Consider the following 19,815-nt stretch of genomic DNA (forward strand, 5'->3'; position numbering starts at 1 on the left):
TGCTCGGATTGGGACTTCTCTTTGTTCATCCCCATAAAGCATTGTTACCGGGTGTAAAAAAAACCGTATACACATAAAACAAAAGTCATCTCTCTGGGGAGAGGGTAATAAAAGCCATTTGATGCTATTTTTAGCAGTCATCAAAGCACATGATTAACACAGAAAAAAAGCGTAATGACAAAGTGCATCACAAAAAACACCAGTGTGGACGGGTGACCCATGGGACCAAGAGTCCTTGCTACCTCACCAGGGTGGCATGCTAGAGACTCAACACTCCAACAGACAGAACGCCTATTTTCTGCATTTGAAGATAGTTTGAAATACCAGGTAGATCACAAATCAGCTTCTCAGCTCCTGGCCGCCGGCAGCACTTGCACAGCCCTGGGGAAGTCTCTTGGCAGGACAGGCAAGAAATGCAGAGAAGCGGGTGCTGGCTGACTGGCAGGCCCACGCCCTCTCCCTCCACTGCTGGCACACTTGGCTTGGGCCCTCAAGTGCCCAACATCAGGAGTGAGGGGATTCCTCCAGGGCCGCCCATGGCTGAGAACCAGAACAACAGCAAGAAACTCAGGCTGCATCCAGGGGCCAAACCCAAGTTGCCCAAGATGCCCAGACATTTCTACGATGCCATCTCCACCACAGCCCAGCAAGAATCACACGCACTTGTGATCCCATCTAATGATCTTAACCTCTACCAGATGAAACACCCAGAGGGAGATAGAAGGTTTGTCGGTAGAGGGGTACAAAGCCCTGCTCTTGGGTAAGGGGTGCCTCAAGAAGGAGGTTCCGTGGGCTGCTTCCCCTCTTCCCTGACACCTGCAAACTCCCAGCGCACCCAGAGGCTCCTCCGTGGTAATACCATACGCCATTCTGCAGGTACCTTGCAGACCCCCATCTACACACCAGTGACCCCCTAGAGAGCGGAGGGCTCCAGTCACACCACGACTCACTGAAAACTTGAATGGAGGCAGAGAAACAAAAGCAAACCCCGGGGTCTTGGCAAACCAAGATTCTTTCAACAGAGGTGGCTGGCATCAAATCACTCTCAACAATTCCATTCTCAATGTAGCCCGGAAATGACATTTGGGGACAGGAGAGCCTTTCTGCTCTTTACCTCCACTCCCTGGACCTTGAGTTTCATGTGGTCCTCTCGGGTCGTTTTCCCATCCTTCCTCTTTTTCCAGCAATACCCATCTTTCCTGTACTTGACTTTCTTCCTGTTGTAGAGTATCATTGAGCCATTCTGTGGTCTGCAAACAACAAATGGTTAAGTTACCAAGAGAACCAAGTAGAAGGCAAATTTATGAAGAAAGATATTGTAGACCAGTAAAAGTCTCTACAGAAAAGCAATATTCCACATTTGTTGGAACATAATTTTTCACCTTTTATTGTAGCTCCCTGGATTAACCGTGTTTTATGGCCAGCCAAAATTTGCTTGTGGATTTGGTACCTAATGAATTAAATGTGTCAATGATAGGCTTAAAAAAATGCCCTTAGTAATAATATCCACAAACTAATCAGGATGTACGATGTGGGGGCCTGGGCTGTGCACTGAAAAGGAGGCAACCGGAGGGAGAGAGCAGGGAGAGCCGGGTGTCGTGCAGCCTGCAATATCTTATCTCCTACAGAAGGATTTCTACACATCTTTTAATCCATCACCCAGCATTAGGAAATAAATAAGTTTAACGCAGGCGCTAGATGACTATGTTAAGAAGGGACCAATGGCAGAGCAAGTTGCCGAGGCCAAGCTCTTGACTCATTGCCTGCATGTAGATTACTGCTAGATACGGGCTAGCGGCCCAGGCTTCCTTCCTGAGCAAGCCAAGGCCCTGATTCGTTCCCACTGGGGCTTCAGCTATCAGTAATGCCAGGTGAACTCACCTACACCGCCCATGGCCACAGTATCTTGGGAAAATAGTTGTCCCCTTGCTAAACGCTAAGAGTACGGTGGCCATTCTGTGACCTTTAAAAAGAACAAACCAAAGGAATCTTGAGTTTTCTAAAAAAGAAAGCCTGCGCTGGCTGCGGAGGGCAGAGGATCATTATGCGCATACCTGCGGCTGCAGCGGCCACGTATTGGGGTGGCAAACTCTAAGGCCCTTGGCAGCTGAGGGCCAGTGCTGTGGAAAGCCACTTCCAGAACAGGTGGAAGCAGGTGCGCACAGATCCAGCCTTGGGGTCAGCACACCCCCGCCGCAGGGCCAGCTCTGTGGCACCCTGAACCTGAACGTCAGCCCTGGAATGCCGGACGGTTCTGCACACTGGCCAGCATTCCACCTCGCTCTCGGCAGGAAGAGAGCTCTTGTCACAAATAAGGCAAATGAAGTGGCTTAGTCGACGGCACTGGCTTATGTGTCTCTGTCACAGCCAGAGGTGAGGGTGAACACGCCAGCCATGCCCCTGCAGCAGGGCAAGCGCCTCCAGTCTCTTGCTTTCCTCCCTCCTCTGAACAATGACCATTTCACTAGCTATCAATGGCTTCACGTCCACTGCCTAGAGGGGAAAATCCCGGCCAGGTGACTACGGCTAATTGTTCCCACCCTAAACAGCAATTCCCAGGAGATCACAGACCTGAGCAGCAACTCCCTGCACCCCGTCCTCTCCCACAGGGTGGAACTGGCTTGTGTCCCTGTGCTTCCCACCCTAAGCCCAAACCGACTAAAAATCAGGAGGCAGTGCCACGGGCCTGTCACACAGGCCTGTCACAATGCCGTGACCTGACGGAATCTGTCTGCACTTATGAGTCTGCATGGAAAACAGTACCATTCACTTCCATCTTGAAGGGAAGGGGGCTCCTCTTCAGCCTGTTCCAGGCACACTGCAAGCCCCCATGCCCTGGAAGACCCTCAAAGGCCCCCCAAGTCCAACTCTATGCTTAAGGCCACGAAACTAGTAGCACCTCAGGAAAAAGCTAAGGAAAGTGTTGGCTTCAACAGACGAAGCATGTGCCTTGTCCCCTCAAAGGAGGAGTGACAGCACCCATGGCAGAGTCCTGTAGGTCCCCCATCAGGAAGACCTACTGCGGTAGGAAACCCCACCCGTGATGTGCTCCAGGCCTGCAGCTCCACTCCTGTCCCCTGCGCTCCTCAGGCTCAGGCTGCCTCAGGTTGTCCTGAGGTGTGAACGAGGCAGGTTGGGCCACAGGGGCCGTCCTGCAGCTGGAACCTTGGTAGCTACTCAGGCCAACTGTCCCCAAACTGTAATGGCCCACAGAGGGGGACTCCCCAGAACACTACCAGGTACACAGGTGAAGTCACAGCTGCACCCCGCCTGGAGACCCATCTTCTTCTGGACACCCCCTCTTTGGCCTCCAAGAATGGCCTGTCATCTGACCCTGTGAGAGGGACAATCCCACAGGGAATGTGTCTGGCTAAACAGCCCCGCTCAACGGACTCGTCATTTTGACCTGCAATCGAGCACCCCGACAGGGTAGCCGCCCTTCTGGTGCTGTTAGAACTGCCCCTGCTCTGCGTGGCGGAAGGGCCCCTCCTTAGCACCGGGTCTTGAGACAGAAACAACGGGCTGTGGAAGGGCCCAAGTGCCCTGTGAGGCTGCAGAAGGCCTCACGGGGAGCCAGAGCAGGCCAGAGGGGGCCAAAGGAGGAAGGAAGAGGGGAGGGCAGCTCTGGGAGGAACTAGGCGGACACACCTCAGGATGACCTGAGGCAGCCTAAGCCTGAGGAGCGCAGGGAACAGGAGTGGAGCTGCAGGCAGGGAGCAGGGCAGGGCTGTGTGGAGGCGGACTGGAGTTCTGCCACCTGATAATACCACCCTTTCTGGGTACCGGCCACTGACTGCAGCGCCCCAGGCGGGTCTGTGTCTGCCTGCACCTGTATCTCTGGGTGTTTCTTCACTCACGCCAACCCCAGGAGCAGGCATAGATTCCCAGCCTGTAAGCAGCTCGGCACAGGTCAGCTTCCCCTCACCGTGGCTGCTCTGGAGGCTCTAATGGCCTTGGGAGTAGCCCCCGATAGGAAGCTCCAGCAGCCCATTGGGGACACTGGCTGGCGGTGGAGTATACCCTCCTTTCCTCTTCACTCCCTCAGTCCCCAAATTGTAAACGACCTACTGGTGTTTTCTTGGGTCACCTTCGATAAACCTTTTGCCCACAAAGCCTCATCTCAAGGTGTCCTTCTGGGAGAAGCTGTGCCAAGGCTACAGCATGGCGCAGAGCAGAGGGACATCGAGGGGAAATGCAACAGCAGGAACTCTGTCCTAACGGGGCTGCTCACCAAATGACCTTTTATCCTACAGACAGCTGGCTCATGAAGCCAGCAGCGCTCAGGACAATGGGCTGAAAGACCACAGGGTCAGCAGAGCCTACCACAAACCCTAACAGTGAAGACACAGGCACAAAACAAAGACAGGCGCTGCGGGGACAGGTTAGATAGACAGGGGAATGATGGCTACGCCTATTTACTATAGAGAGAAAGAAAATCAAGCACCTAGGCATAAATTTAACAGGAAACTCCCAAAACCTAGAGAGAAAAGCTATAAAAATATTTTAAAAGACAAAAAAGCACGTTTTGATAACAAGTCTCAGTTGGAAAGTGTTAAGGTTATAAAATGTGAATCTTCCTAAAGATAACTTATAAATGTGATATGATGTAATGACAATGGGAATCCCATCAGGATTTTTTTTTCTGTATCTAGAACATTTTATTATAAAGTGTATTTGGAAGGAAGAAACACCAAGAATAGCCAGATAAACCCAATGAAGATGACCCTACCAGCTCTTAAAATATACTGTAAAACCTCTATATTTAAAAAAACTATTGGTTTGACCCATAAATAGATAGATCAACAGAATGGAAAAGAAAAATCCAAAAATATTCCCAATTACACATACAAATTGAATATGCATAATAAACAAGGTAGCTCAAGGCAGTGGGGGAAGGGGATCAGCTTTCCACTGAGTGGCATTAGGGTCACTGGATAGGAACACGGGAAAGTGCATTGGACTATCCCTTCACCACACAGCAGCAGCAAGTCCAATTGGATCAGAGGTTTCCATGGAACAAATAAAGTCATGCATACTCTAAGAGAAAATAAATATAGGTGAATTCTGCCATGACCTGAAAAAAGAAAACTTTCCTGACCATAATTCAAAATTCAGCAACACTATGTGAAAGACAGATACATCAGATTACATAAAAATAAAACTGCTAGACTGTTTTCCAGAGGGGCTGCACCATTTTGCGTTCCTGGGAAATGTGGGAGGCTCTGATTGCTCCTCAGCCTCTCCAACACTGGCTCTGCCTGCCTTCTGGATGGCAGCCACCTAGTGGGAGTGGGATGGTTTTAATTTGCATTCCCCTAATGACTAATGATGTTGAGCATCTTTTCATGTCCTTATTAGCTATTCATATAATTTCTTTGGTAAATGTCTATTTGAATCTTCTGCCCATCTTTAATTGAGTTACTTATCTTCTCATTTTTGAGTTGTAAGAGTTCTTTACGTAAGATCTGAGTGCAAGTGCTTTATCAGATATGTGACTTGAAATGCCTTCCCCGAGTCGAGTCCATGATTTGTCTTTTCTCTTTCTTAATGGTTTCTTTGAAAAAGCAAGATGTTTTCATTTTAGTAAAGTTTGTGCTAACATGTTTTTTTCTTTATGAGTGTCTTTAGTGTCCTAAGAATCCCCCTAAGAATGTTTTATCTAACCCAAGGTCACAAAAATCTTCCTACATTTTCTTCTAGGAGTTTTATAGTTTTAGCTCTTACCTTTAGGTGTCTGATCAATTTGCATTCTTCTTTGTGTGTGTGGCATGATGTCAAGGTCTAAGCTGATGTTTGCTGTATTGATGTCCAATTGTCTCAGTACCATTTGTTAAAAACAAAGGAAAAGAAAGTCCTATTCTTTTCCCTACCCACCTTCCATTGAGTTGTTTTGGTATTTTTGCTGCAAATAAATTGGCGATAATCATAAGGTATTATTTCTGGACTTTGAATTCTGTCCCATAGTCCAATATCACATCTTGATTGCCATAGCTTTAAAGCAAGTGTTGGAATTAGAGATTATAAACCCTCCCACTTTATTCTTTTTCAAAATCATTTGGCTATTCTAAGTCTTCTGTGTTTGCATATGCATTTTAAGATTAGCTTGATGATTTCTTGGGGGGTGGGAAGCCTGCTGGGATTTTGATAAGAGTTGCATTGACTCTAGAAATCAATTTGGAGAGAATTGCCACCTTAACACTATTGGGCCTTCCAGTAGCTTCCAATTAAGTGGTTTTTAATTCCATTAACATGTAATGTCTCTCCATCTGCATAGATCTTTAATTTCTCTCAGTAAGACCTAATAGTTTTTAATGTACAGATATTACAATTTGTAAATTTATCCTAAATATTTTATTCTTTTTGTGCTATTTGTGAATGGAATTATTTTCTCATCTTGTTTGGAATTGTTCATTTCTATTGTATAGAAATACAATTGACTTTTCATATTGATCTTGTACCCTGTAACCTTGCTAAGCTTGTTTATTAGTTCTAGTAAAGGTTCGTGTTGATACTTTAGGATCTTCTATATATGTAACCAAGCCACCCACAAATACACCTAGTTTCCCTTTCTCCTTTCCGTGTGGATGCTTTTATTTCTTTTTCTTGTTTCATTGCACTGGCTGAAACCTCCAGACCAGCTGAACCAAAGGGTAAGAACCAAGACCCCGCCTTGCCCCCTTAAGGGGAAGCAGTCTGCCTCCACCTGTAAGCACGGCTCCACTGAAGACTTCCACTGACGTGAAGAGGACTCAGGACCCCACCTGAAGAGGCTCCCCCTGACCAAAGGGGACAACTTGACCACTGAGAGGAATAAGAGCTACAGTTGACTAAAAGACATTGAATATGTTTAAATCCATGAATTCACAGCGACCCCAGAACAAGGAAAAGCAGATTGCTCATTGTTTGGGGATGCTAGTGACCCAACACATTATTTTGAAAACTTAAAAAAAAAAAAAAAAGTGGGAGAGAGTCATTCATTCCACCTTCTCGGTACCAACCCTTCTCGGTTGACCAAACCGGAGGAGAGAGGTTTTACTCTACAAGAGCACTGTGGCCAACAAAGGGGGGAGATCAGAGAATTAGAGGGTCACTGTCTTGTCATCTCAAATGAACCGCTACGGCCAACACCACAAGAGAAGACAGCCCAGCACCCAGTGTTTCCCAGTGGGAGGGCATTTTGTGAAGAGAAAAAAACTGACCTTGAAATTGGACCTCCTGACCTAGCCTCCACTTGTTAAGATCCTTCAGTGGGCAATGGAACATGGCAAGGCCGTTATGGGGAAGCCATCGGCAAAACCCGGACTATGGAAAACTACAGGACAGGTGAGCTGGCTTCTTCAGCCAGTGTTCTGGCACTTGTGAAATAATTGGAATTTTGAATAAGGATCAGATATTCCACACTATTTTGAATTATTATTAATTATTTTTTAGAGTTATATATTGAAATATTTACAGAAGAAATAACATAATGTCTGAGTTGTGCTTCAAAATTAGCCTGGGAGTGGGGGTTGCGTGAATGACATGACCCTGGCCAGGCGCTGACCATGTCTAAGGCTATGAGCACAACGGAGTTCGTTACCCTAGTCTGTCTACATTTGTGAATGCTTGAAGTTTTCCATAAGAGGATGTTTTTAAAAAGAAGATCGCCGTGGGATTTGGAGTGCGATCCAGGTGACATCTTAAATCTTGGCTCAGCTCCTTATGAGCTGTGTGACCTTGAACAGATTCCTTGGTCTTCCTGTTGCATAATGTATAGAAGGTGGCCGGCAGCTGCCAGCACACAGCGCAGCCGCTTCACCACTGATAAAGATAACAGATCTGGCCCTCTGTGTGGGTCCCCCTGCAGGAGCAGTAGGGGAAGGACAGAGCGCCAGGAAATGGTGCCCGTGGGCGCAGCTGGGACATCCAGTGTGGCAGAGGCTGAGCCTAAGCACTGGAGTCCACCTACTCATCCAGCAATTTTAGGGCACCATATCTTTTTCAAATTAGGTAGACAGAAGATGATTGATAGTGGAAGATCGGGATAGTGTGCTTTGAGAGACTTTATCTGCAGATAGCAAATAGGAATTGTGGGGTAACTGGGGTTGAATCCAAGACTGGGCTACTTCTGCAAAATGAAGCCTGGACACTTTCTGTGTTGAACTTTAGACATTAATGTGCTGTGCCCCAAACAGGTCTGGCTCATGGCTCCTCCTCCAGACCCTCTGTTCCTTGTCACTAATTGATCACATCCAGAACCTTGACGGCCACCAGTCTCTGTGCAGACCGTGGCTGCTGGCTGCTGTTCCAGCCCTCGTCAGCCCAGAGGCACTGCGCTGGTCAGCCTGCCCCACTTCCCTGGCCCAGAGGCAGCAGGGTTGGTGCATCAAGCAGTGCAGGTGGACCAGCTCCACCGAGCTCTGAGGCCTGCCCCTCGATGTGTCCCTTTAAGAACAAGTGACATTCTTCCTCCAAACAACACCCAGGTGGCTGCCAAGTGGCAAACACTGCAAAGAACTCTCCTTTCCAGCTGGCACCCAAACGCAGAGTGGCGCCTCCCTGTCTTCCTGGGCCACTCTCCCACCCTCCTGCCACGGTCACTCGGAAGGGCCTGGCCAGAGGACAATGCAGTGTCTGTGTTCCACTGCCTGCAGGCCTTGACCCCAAGTGTCAAAGTGGCCCTGTGACCAGGCACGGACGCAATGTCCTGGAGCAGGGGATGCTGTTCCCGAGGCCAGTGCTAAATCTCCGTTCTGGTGGGCAGTTAGAAAATGGGAAATGCCACCCTTAATTGCAGCTGAAGTGCTTTATGCACCTGCACCTTTCCTTCTGATCTTTCCCACACAGAACAGCCTGATTTAAATGCATCATTAGAGGTAGGTGGCCTGGACCAAAATGTCAATAATAACCATGGCAACTATGGTGACAACAAGAAGAGCTGCCATTTTACTGAGCTTTTTCCAAATGCTTGATGCAGGGCAAAGCCCTTTAGCCCACTTCTCATTTTAATCCCACAGTGGCTTTGTTAGGTGGGTGTCATTATCCTCATTTCACAGGGACAATATTTAGAGCACAGAGAAGGGTGGAAACTTTCCCAAGGTCACACAGCCAGTAAGGGCAGAAACAGGAACCTGCCCCCTGCCCTCTTCCTGAGGCCCTCCCGGCCACCCCCTCTTCCCTCAATAGACTCGAGTCATCCGCAGGCCCACGGAAAGCCAGCGGCCGCTCCACATAAAGGAAGGACAGTCAGAGCCTAATGTAAATTGTTCAGATGGCTCTGTCTTTTGTTGCAAGGGAGGGAAGGAGCCCGGGAGAGGAATGTCTCCGCCGCTTATCTCCCCTCGCACAAGCCCAGCGAGAGCAGTAATTGATGGCTGGCGCACAGCAAGGTTGATAGGATGCCAGACGGGAGGGACCCATCTCCTGGGGAGGGGCTGGTTTATTAACCTGCAGCCCAGTGCCTGCTCTGACTTGTTTATAGGGTCCTCACGATTTGGGGGACAAGGAGCAAGAGCCTGTCACAAGCAATCTGTCCCCTCCCCACCGGCTACTCCGCGCTCCTTGTGGAATGGTAGGGAAGGAAGGGCGGTCGGGCCGGCCCGGGCTGCAATCTGCCAGATAGGAAAACCAATTGCTGTTCATAATAAATTCCAGCTGGAGCCATAGAAATAATAAGGATGAGGAGAAGGTAACACCAATTGGCTTTATTTGATTAGCCCCTTCTTGGGCGGTCCAACCCCAGCTTCTTTTCATTAAAATAAGGGCAAATTGAAAATCGTAAAAGAGGCTTTCTTATCAGAGAACAAATGACCGGGTAGATTCATAGGCCTAGGAGCCCCCGTGAGCCACAGGCGCCTGCGAGTGAGCCTGCTCTCACTGTTCCTGAGGGGCAGTCCCAAGAAGCCACTGCTCCGAGGAGCTTCATTTGAGGACTCCCTGGTGCCTGTTTCCATTTTTCTGAATAAAAGGAGAGACAGCCAGTAGCACCACCAGGAGGTGGTGCCCCTGTCATGGATCTCGTGTAGCCCCCTGAGGCCTGTGAGGAGGCCGGCCCCCAGGCCAGGCATGACGGAAGCCTGCAGGTGGGGCCGCACCGGCCTCCAGGGGCAAGATGAGCCAGGGCATGAGACAGGGGAAGCCGGGCTCGGCAGCAGCCTCAACGTGTGCTTCTCACGACCATTTTGCAGGCAGCTGAGCACAGTTCTGTTCATAGAAATTGTCGCTGGAGGTCACTGAAAAGAAAGGCGACCCGTACATAGGTGGTCACAACCGGGAAGCAGCCAGAGCGAGGCTGGAGGGACTCCCTCATGGCTGCACTCCCAGAGCTCACAGGGCTCTTCACGTCCTGCGACAAAGTCCAGTGACTGATTCAGGTGATATTCATTGAGAAGCTATTATGGGATAGGCATAGCAGGGGCTCTGGGTGCTGCCTGATGTCTGGAGGCAGGAAGGACTCTCAGAGCCCACCCTGTCAGTCCCCAGAACCAGGGAAGGGAGAGAGGACCAGAGTGAGGGAGGACAGAGCCATGTGTCCGTCAACTGCTGGCAGTGGGGCCTTGGGAAGGGCAGCCAGGGGCTGGCGGATGGACATGGGTGCTTGAATAAGGTGGATCTCATTTCCAATGTGAGGAAAGACACAGATTAATCAGAGACTGTAACCACAGGAGTGGCAGTGCAGGAGAGCAGGGACTCTCAACAGAAGTGTGGCCAGAGCGCAGGGCAACTTGACAGAATGCAGCAAGGAGAGGCTTGGGACAGGGCAGCAGGTCGCAGAGTCCTTGTCCAGGGCTCATCTCCTCCCCCAGGGATATGCAGGCTAAGGTGGATGAGAATAAAAGTCGGGCAAGCAGGAGAGCAGGCGGGGAGCCTCAGAGGATTCCGAGCGTCCCTCTGCAGGGTGGGAGGCAGAGTAGGGTGGGCACCCAGATGTGGCAGGTCTGGCCCAGCCTCCACCTCTCCACCTCCTGCACAGCAGCAGGGCTCCAGATGCCTGTCTAAGGAGGGAGTAATCCAGGAACTTGGTGGCTTTTCTTACAAACACAGAGAAAGCATCACTTTAGTTTAAAGCTTCAGTCAGTGGTGAGGCAAAGAACAGAGGGGCTCTAAGACAGGGGACAGGAAACAGCAGCGCCCCCCCTTTGGATACAGCACCACTGTGAAGAGGACCGGCCATTGCTGCTGCTCCGTGCAGCCCAGGCTCTCGGGCCCCAGCCGAAACGCCACCCAGCATCATGTGTCATGTTCCTCCCCACCACTGTCCCATCTGGCCAGAGTCCATGCCTCCACAATGGCGCCTGGCGCTCCCATGGCCCTCACCTGTCATATTCCAACACTGATACTTTATTAATAATCCAATGTAAATCTGAGCGAAAATTAATGTGTCATCTCCTTGCAGGAAGGACTAAACATCTCAATGTGAGGGTCTGTTGGAGTTGTCATTTATCATTAGCATGCAATTCAAGGCAGGCTTCCCACACTCTGGTGGGAGCTTTGGAGACAATGAATCTCGGGGAATTAGCTTCTGGGCCAATTATTCCCGTTTCCCCCACCTACCTAAGAGATAAATTCTGTCTCAGTGGGAGGGAAAAAAAATAAAAAGAAGAAGAAGAAAAGGAGGAGGAGGGAGTTTGCTATTCTCCTTCCTGGTTGAAATCAATTTTTCTCAAGGAGACGAGGCAATATTCATTTTGTGAGAAGGGAATAGGCTATCCGCTAAAGGCCAATAAATGGAGCCGTTCTGATGAAAACTTCCTCAAATCAAATGTAGGGGAACCTCTTAATGGGCTTTGTTCTTCTTTTCCATAATCCATAACTATTAAGAGAAAGATGGGCAGGCAGAGCCGGCACTGTACAGGGAGCTATGTAAACACCGGGCAGGACCTCTTCCAGGTGGGGCCTAGAGGTTGGGTGGACGTTTGTCCCTCCCTCCACCGACACCTGTCCTGTGGGTCCCTAAACACCAGGCGCTGTTGCAGGTCCTGGGGACACAGTAGCACATGGACAAGCCTGTTTGGTCCTCAGGAAGTTTATGGTCCAGGGAGGAAATGGGCCAATACACACACAAACTAACAAAAGCAGATAAGCACTACAAAGAGACAACTCAAGATAGGAATTCTGCACATTAAAACAGAATTGTTTTGTCGAGTAACTTTTTTTTTTTTTTTTATCTTTAGTGCAATTCAAAAATGCACCCTGGAAAAGTCACACTCTGGTTCCAGAGCATCGGGACAGGCAGTGATAGCAGTCCATCCTGGCAGCAGAAACCAGCCATCAGGAGCTGGAAGCCCAGGGCCAGTCCCACAGGGCTTGCTCCATGCAGCATGGCCCGCAGCTGCACAGGGGGCCTGGCTGAGCCACCGCAGATAAAATTCCAGGTGACCACACTGTGCTCTCCAGCACTGCGGCCGGCCCAGCCCCACAGGTCATGGACAGAAAGCTGAAGGGCCCTGCGGGGAGGATCCAGAGTCCATCAACACCCCGTCCTCTGTGCTGGGCCTGCCCCGTCAGGGGAACGACTAGCCTTGGACTGATGTGCCCCCGCCATGACGACGGCCCTGCCCCGATCCCCTGGCACCTCTGCATCGCCCAGTGGACACTTGGCAGGCTCCTGAAGTCACCTTGGGGACAGAGACCATGCTTGTTTTGTCTGAGCTCAAAGGCGTTGCTGCTTTCCTCTGCTCAGCCCCCGCAGGCAGGTTCTAGCAGAGGCCCCTCTTTGGGAGAAGAGCCCCATCTCGGAGGTTGAGTGGTGACCCAGGTCACAGAGCACTGGTGGAGCAGGACTAGGCCCAGGTCTGTAGGACACAGGGGGGCGCACTCCCCACCCCAGTCCATCACCACACGGTCCCAGGTACCTGCCCTCTCCTGCCCACCATTCCTCCCAGACTGGCCTAGACGGCCTCAGCTATTTCCAAACTTCACACCCACCCTCAAAGGTGGAGGCGTTACCTGGTCAGACCCCGTGGCTCTCATTCGATGTGCAGGCTCAGCTGCACCCCAAGCTGGGCACCCCCTTGCCGTGTGACTGCATCTGCCCCCTCCTGTCACATGTAGGTGCCCTGAACAACAATGGCTTCTATTTCTCAGGCCACATCCAGGCCCCTGTGGGATGTCCAGTGGCTGCCCCAGCTGTGGGCAGGGAGCAATCATCCTGAGCTCAGGAAGCAAAATCTTCTAGAAGATAACCATCTGCCCCCCAACAGGACAGCCCTCAGTGACCTACGCCCTCATCCCTTAGAGACACCACGGGCACCGGCTCTGTGCCACCTCCCTGCCGGCCTGGATTCCAGTGACCGAGGTGAGTCTAGAAGCCCTCTCGATCGCCACACTGACTGCCCTTCACCTGGGCTAGGATACAGCGTCCTCTCCCAGGGCTCTAGGCTCTGGCTCCCAAGCAGAAGAGCCCTGAGTGGTGCCCCGGCCACTGCAGGGCTGCATTCCTCCCTCCACCTGGACCACAAGGGGACACTCCCAGGAGGAACACCAGAATCAGAGCAGCGGCCTTGTGCAGACGGGGACTGGGGAGGCGGAAGACTCAGGAGAGAGCAGAGAAGGGGCTTTTCCAGGAGGAAATCCCTGCCAGGGAAGGGTGTGGGGGGCCCAGAGTGGGAGCCAGCGGATCAGCAGGACACAGAGGTCAAGTGGCCTCAGGAGCCCAGAGACCCAAGAAACAGGGGGCAGAGAACCCAGCCCAGAGCTGGGAGCTCCTGCAGCACTTGCTCAGAGGCTTCCCTTGCTCCCTGGGAGGGCTCCGACAGCCAGAACCTGAAATCTGCAGCTTCACATCCACAGGAGGCGAGTCACCACCCGGGACCCTGGGACCCGGCGAGGATCCAGGCCATGGGCACTTTCCCAGGTGGGGGCACCCGGGGGCACCCAGCACCAGCTCCAGAATCCTCCACAGGCTCACATGCCTCACCCCCTTGACCCGGCTGCTCAGGAGCCGTAAACCGTGAGCCCCGTCCTGGGGTCAAATGATCCCTGGGAATCTCCACCGGGGCCTCAAAGGGCCTCCATTTTCTGGAGCTTCAGGGCCCCAACTAGCCTCTTAAAGCTCCCCAAAGAAGGGATTTGGATGAACATAACAATTAATTCCAAGCCCCAAATTATGGTCATCTGTGACCCAGGGTGCCAGGGCGCTCTATTTTTTCCCTTTAACCCATCTGCATTTTAAATTTTCCACAATGAACATAATTGTTTCATTTTAAAATAAGAGAAAAGGGGAAACTCCCTGTCACTGAATTGAACTGGAGTGCCACCTAATACCTAGGGAGGCTTCAGCTGACCCCTCTCTGAGCCTGTCGGGGTCACTCCCTTGGGACTGGCTCTTGCCTTCTCTCCCCTGCTGGAGCCCCCTGTGGGCGCTGCCTGGCACCTGTGACCCCCGTCCCCGACCTCCCACTTTCAAGCCTGCCTCACGGTCTAGCTCAGGTCCACTGCTGCCCTCCCCAGAACACAGGCCTGTTCTACGTGTCTACCGAATCTAAGAAGGGCCACCATGGGGTCGGGAACGTGAGGGCTGAGGCGCACGGAGGCGCTACTGGTGCTGGGGATGGAGCGGGCTGTGGCTGGTGCTGGGGATGGAGCGAGCTGTGGCGGGCAGCTCCCTCCTTCCCTGCTGCTCCTCCTGCCTCCCTGCCCCCCCCATCAGCCTCACCACCCGCCGTGCACTCTGTGGGTGCTGCCCGCTGCACGCCCTCCACCTGCTCCAGGTGGCCTTCCCTGCCCTGCCCCGCCCCACACGTTCCTGATGTAGGCAAAGCCCTCCCGTCGGGCCAGTGCTGCCACCCTTGTCCACACAGGCCTGAAGTCCTGTGACCCGGTCCCTGCAGCCCACCCCTCAGGCCTTGGCGTCACCACGCACACTGTCGTCTTGGCCCAAAGAGCCCCAAAAGTGCAGCTGCGATTTCAAACCCAGAGCTCCAATCTCTGGCCCAGGTCCAAGGTCCCATCTGGCTCTTCAAGGCCTATCTCAGAGGCCTCTGCGTCCCCCCCACCAGCATGGAACTCCACACCACCTCATGACAAGACCCCAGGCCCCTCCCCGGGCCCGGCCTTGCCCTCCTTGACTACAGTCAGTTCCACGTCTGCCTCCCCAGAAGGCAGGAACCCCTGGGTGGCCACATCACTTTATCTTGGTCTTCTGAGGCCTATCAAAGTGGCTTCAGTCTCCAAACATGATCCCAAAGATCCTAATTGGAGCTTGGGAAGAGGTGATCCATGGGCCTCCTCACACAGGAGCAGAGCACCGTGGGTCGGGAACTGTGTGGAGCAGCCTGAGTCTCCGGATGACTACGCGTAGGTGATATATCGCTCCTTGCAGGCAAAGTCACCAAGACCCAGAGAGGTGACACAGGTTCCCCAAGACCACACAGCCATCACGGTGACGCCAGTTTTCTCAGGTAAGGAGGTCTGACTCCAGGCACACATTCAGACCACGCTGCATCCCCAGGAAGCTGGTTAAAAGGTACAGAGACTCTGGTGCCAAGAAAGGCCTGGCATGGTTTGCACCCTGCCAAGGGGCTTTCTGGGTAGTTTAGTACCCTTTGGTGTTACACCCCGTTGTCAAATCTGTATGCACCCAAGAAGGAAATGCATAATCCAGACTCTTGGAAGAGTCCTTGACAGCGTCCTCAATTACTGGGATTCGCCTGTGACCATCCTTAGGTACAGCACGGGTTGTGTCCAAGGCTTTGGTCAACAGGGAGCTCTGTGGCTCTTCTCTCCAGAGCTCATAAACCAGCGCCCTGTGGTCTAACGGCCATGATGTTCCCCTAATCATGTTACTGCAATATTAATAAGGCTGTTTAATGCAACCAGTTCCTTCCAAATTGTCACATAAAATTTGGCAAATGTCAGACACATCATTTAATAGAAGATGATGTTTTACTGCCAGGGGAGCTAGGTGGCTGAGAAGATGGGCAAAAAGCCCCGTGATGACCTTAGGCAGGTTTAAGGGACAAAGCGCTCCTAGCCTGGGGCGCCTACCCTGGCCCTTCTTCCCTGGCAGTCGGCAGTGGTCCTGAAATTCCACCCCTGTGTGGGACACTGGTCAGGATGCTGGGGCAGGGAGCGGAGCCAGGACCAAGCTCAGAAAGAAGCTACTCTTTCTTCATGGTCTGAGGGGATGACCAAACCCTCCAGCATGCAGTCTTGTTGGAGCAAAAGACTACAGGTTTCCTGTCACTGGTCTGACCACAGAGTGGCCCTTGCTGTCCAGGGACTGTGATTCCCATTTTAAGAAACTCAGCTCCTAGGAACTGGCCCACACATGAGCTCTTAACATCTGGAATGAGGCAGGTCCACAACAGCAAATCCGTGTTATGAGAACCACTTACAAAAGGATGGGGTTATCTCCACCGCTGTGGGTGCCCAGGGGACATGGAATGATGCTCACCACCGCCTTTCTTACGAGGGGCAAAGCTTGGAAGGCACCTAAAAGTGCTTCTGTTAATTGCTTTGGTAAATAAATCACAGTGTGTTCATATAATGAAATAGTATGCAGTGATTAGAAAAGATGTGCCTATCTGTATTTATTGACACATAAAGTGCTCCGTGGTTATTTTTTTAATTGCAAAATAGCAAGCATGCTAGGCTCTCACGTAGGTGGAGTGCTTCCCATGCCCAGTGCCTGCATGGCAGGAGAGCGGCCTGGGGTGGTGTTCTCCAGTGTTGGCCCTGACTGTGAAGAACGGGCGGCAGAGGGTTGGGGGTGGGGAGGAGAGGTCTGTGTCCTGGGAATGTTCCTGAGCAAGCATGCGCTGTCTCAATCAAAGAGAAATATGTACATTCACAGAAAATCAAAGGAGAGGGCTCACTGATTAACTCAGCCCAGGCCGACCCTGCCCCATCCTCGGGACACAGGGGTGACCGGAACTCAGTCTTAGTCAGAAACAGCTCACAGGCAAGAGGCACCCACCAGAGTAAACAGATGGCTGTGAAACTCCAAAGGCCGGCGAGGAGGGAGCCCAAGAAAAGTGGCTGCTGTGCCGGGAGGCAGTGAGCGCCGTGCCCCCTTTGTGGCAATCCCCTGCCTGTGCACCTCGGGAAGGCAGTTCTTCAGGGGCAGGTGTGCGCATGAAGGAAGCTCTCACCTGGCCAAGGGAAAAAGCCCTTCTGGCGTGGTCTGTGGGGATGACCAAACCCAAAGCAGAGAAGGCAAGGAGGTAATGCTTACGGCCAGGGGCGGTGGACAGGGCCCTGGGCTGCACAGGCCGCTCCCCATACTCAACCATCCCAAGGGACCCCCCCCAACACACACACACAGGGGTGTCAGGATCCTGAGCTCAGAGACAAGGGAATGCAGTTCAGGGACCCTGTGGTGAGTGGAGGGAGGGACCACACTCAAACAAGTGGTGGGGGACAGGCATTGCTGTCACTCACGGTCTTCCAGTGGGGACATGTGGCCCTCATCAGAGGAGGGTGGGTGCCCGGGTCTGAGCGGGAAACGCTGCTCTGGGCAGTCAGAGCCAACCAGCTATAAACTTGTGGTCATGTGTCTGTGACCCTCCCCAGAAGGAGATGGCTATGGGGTGGATCTGGAGTGTCCCCAGAGGCTCATGTGTTGAAGTCTGGGTCCCCAAGGCAATAATGGCAGGGGAGGTTGGGGCACGGACTGGATCATGAGAACTCTGACTTCGTTGGTGGGTCCACCCATCGGGAGCTGGACTCCAGGGGCGTGGTGGAGACTGTAGGTGTGGGGCCTGCTTGGGGGAGTCGTTCCTGGGAGCAGGCCCTGAAGGGTGGCTCTTGCCCTCAGCCCCTTTCTCCCCACCCGCCAGCTTCCTGGACATTCTGGCTTCCGGCCACTCTGACGGGAGTGAGATGGAATCTCAGTGTAATTTTATTTTTTCATTTCTCTAATTGCTGGAGTGTTGAACAATTTTCATTTATTTTTGACCATTCGTCTTTCTTCTTCTGTGAAGTGGATGGTAACCATAATGAGCCAGGGCGGGGAGGGGAAGCACAGAATTCATTGGGTCAGACAAAGGAAAGGAAGGGAAGGCCGGGTGGTGGTGGGGGGACACGGGCAGGAACGACAGTGGAACGAGTGGGATGTAACTTCCCTATGTTCCTACGTGAATACACAACCAGGGTAACTCCACGTCACACTCAACCACAAAATTTTAATGGGTGCACCCCATGTGTGTGTACTATGTCAAATACACCCTGCTGTCATGTATTTCTAAAAGCCACAAGTGAAAAAAGAAAAGTGAGAGAGATTTGACTGTCAGCGAGAATTTGCATCAGTCAGTGGTGCCCTGTCCAGCTGCCTGTCCAGACTCTCCTCTGACCCTCATCTCAGCCAAGGAGAAATTGGATGGAGGGAGCAGGGCTTGGGGTGCTTTGTGCCATTCAATGGCTGCAGGCTCTGAAGGTGCTCCTCATGTGAACCAAGTCTCCTCATAATGGCCGTGGAGAGTGGCAGCAAAAGACAGGGCGGCCTGGGTGGGCGGGGTGCCATCAGTCCATCCAAGAGACATGGAGAAGTGTCAGGAAGGATCCTGGGCAGCTGGGCGGGTGGAGGCACATCCACCCAACACTCTCACCCCAGAGCCCAGGGGTGCCTCTGCCCGCACCTCACGGACCCCAGAGCTTGCCCTGAACAACCCCAGGAGAGAGGCCCCACCCCTCCCCAGCCTCCAGGGACAGGGGAGCTTGCAAGTTCTGTGCTCCTGTCCAAAATGATGATGGTGTTTAAAATAAAACAGTGCACAGCACATTTCCTTTACAAAGCCTTAATGTTAGCAAGTAAGGATTAGTTTTAGAAAACAGCTCCCCATTGGCTCTCACAACCTGCTCAGGTTCGGCCAGCTCCTGGGTTTCTTTCCCCCTTAGGGAGGAAGCTGAGCCACTCACAGTGGCAGTGTCCCTGTCAGCTGAGACTGGAGCCTGCAGCACAGTGCCTAGTACACGTTCAGGCCACCCAGTGACAGGTTCACCAAGTGCCTCTGCCACCAGTTTTTACCCTGACCTTGAACATCAGTTTCACTTCCAACTAAGCCCACAGCTCCTCTGTGGCAAAATGAGGCCAGCAAACCCAGCGCCCCCACCCCACCTGGTGGAGGGCCAGCCTCCCTCCATTCAGATGAGGGGGCAGCCTGAGAGCTCTGTCCTGTGTGAAGTTTGTGCTGAGAAGGTCAAGGAGCCATGGAGTACAGACAGTTAAATGTGGCGACAGTTCAGGGAGTGATTATGACCACCCTGTGGTCATCCTACACCCAGAAGCTCTCCGTCCCTCTGGGCTGACCAAGTTATTCAGGAACCTTCCACCCAACTCTTTAATAACGGCACTGATGAGATGATGCCTTCATTAAATTTCCCATAGATTCAAGCGAAAAATGGAGATCTAATAAATAAATTTAAATGCATCTAATAAAATAAAATTTGAGATTAAAAGGAAGCTGGCTTGCATATTCATGAACCATGAACACCGAGATGAGTACTTCCAAGCTCCTGATTCATGGGAGACAGAGTTAACGCGCTGGGAAGACTTCTTAGCAAATCTAAGCCTAGTGGGGCACATTTGCCCATGAACAAGCAACTGAACCAGCATTCATCAACTACCGGTTTGTACTGCAGCTGGTTTTGTATATCCGCCCCTCCTTACCACCCCAGTCCTCAGGATGGGGGCACTCAGTGCATCACCCATTAATGAGGCTGGTTTTCTAAGGCCCTAAAAGCACACCCGCAGGCCTCGAGGTGCTTGGATCTGATCAAGAAGGAAAGACTCTGTTCCTTCTTGAAGTCGTCCTGTCCTCAGGGACCAAGGCTGGTGGCCTGGTATGCATTTCCCAAGCAGCCCTCACGCGCCCTAACTCACACACAGGTGCACAA

At 52.0% G+C, this 19,815-nt stretch overlaps 1 protein-coding gene across 1 annotated transcript in view; it reads right to left on the reverse strand.

Annotated features, from left to right (window-relative positions):
* Window positions 1-19,815, reverse strand: part of Camta1 (calmodulin binding transcription activator 1) — a 762,517-nt gene that overhangs the window by 381,302 nt on the left and 361,400 nt on the right. Inside the window, exon 5 of the mRNA XM_076861374.2 lies at window positions 1,115-1,250. Within this exon, the coding sequence (XP_076717489.2) occupies window positions 1,115-1,250 (136 nt within the window). The remainder of the gene's footprint in view (window positions 1-1,114; window positions 1,251-19,815) is intronic.

This window comes from Callospermophilus lateralis, chromosome 7 (assembly GCF_048772815.1).
Source record: "Callospermophilus lateralis isolate mCalLat2 chromosome 7, mCalLat2.hap1, whole genome shotgun sequence".
Taxonomy (NCBI): domain Eukaryota; kingdom Metazoa; phylum Chordata; class Mammalia; order Rodentia; family Sciuridae; genus Callospermophilus; species Callospermophilus lateralis.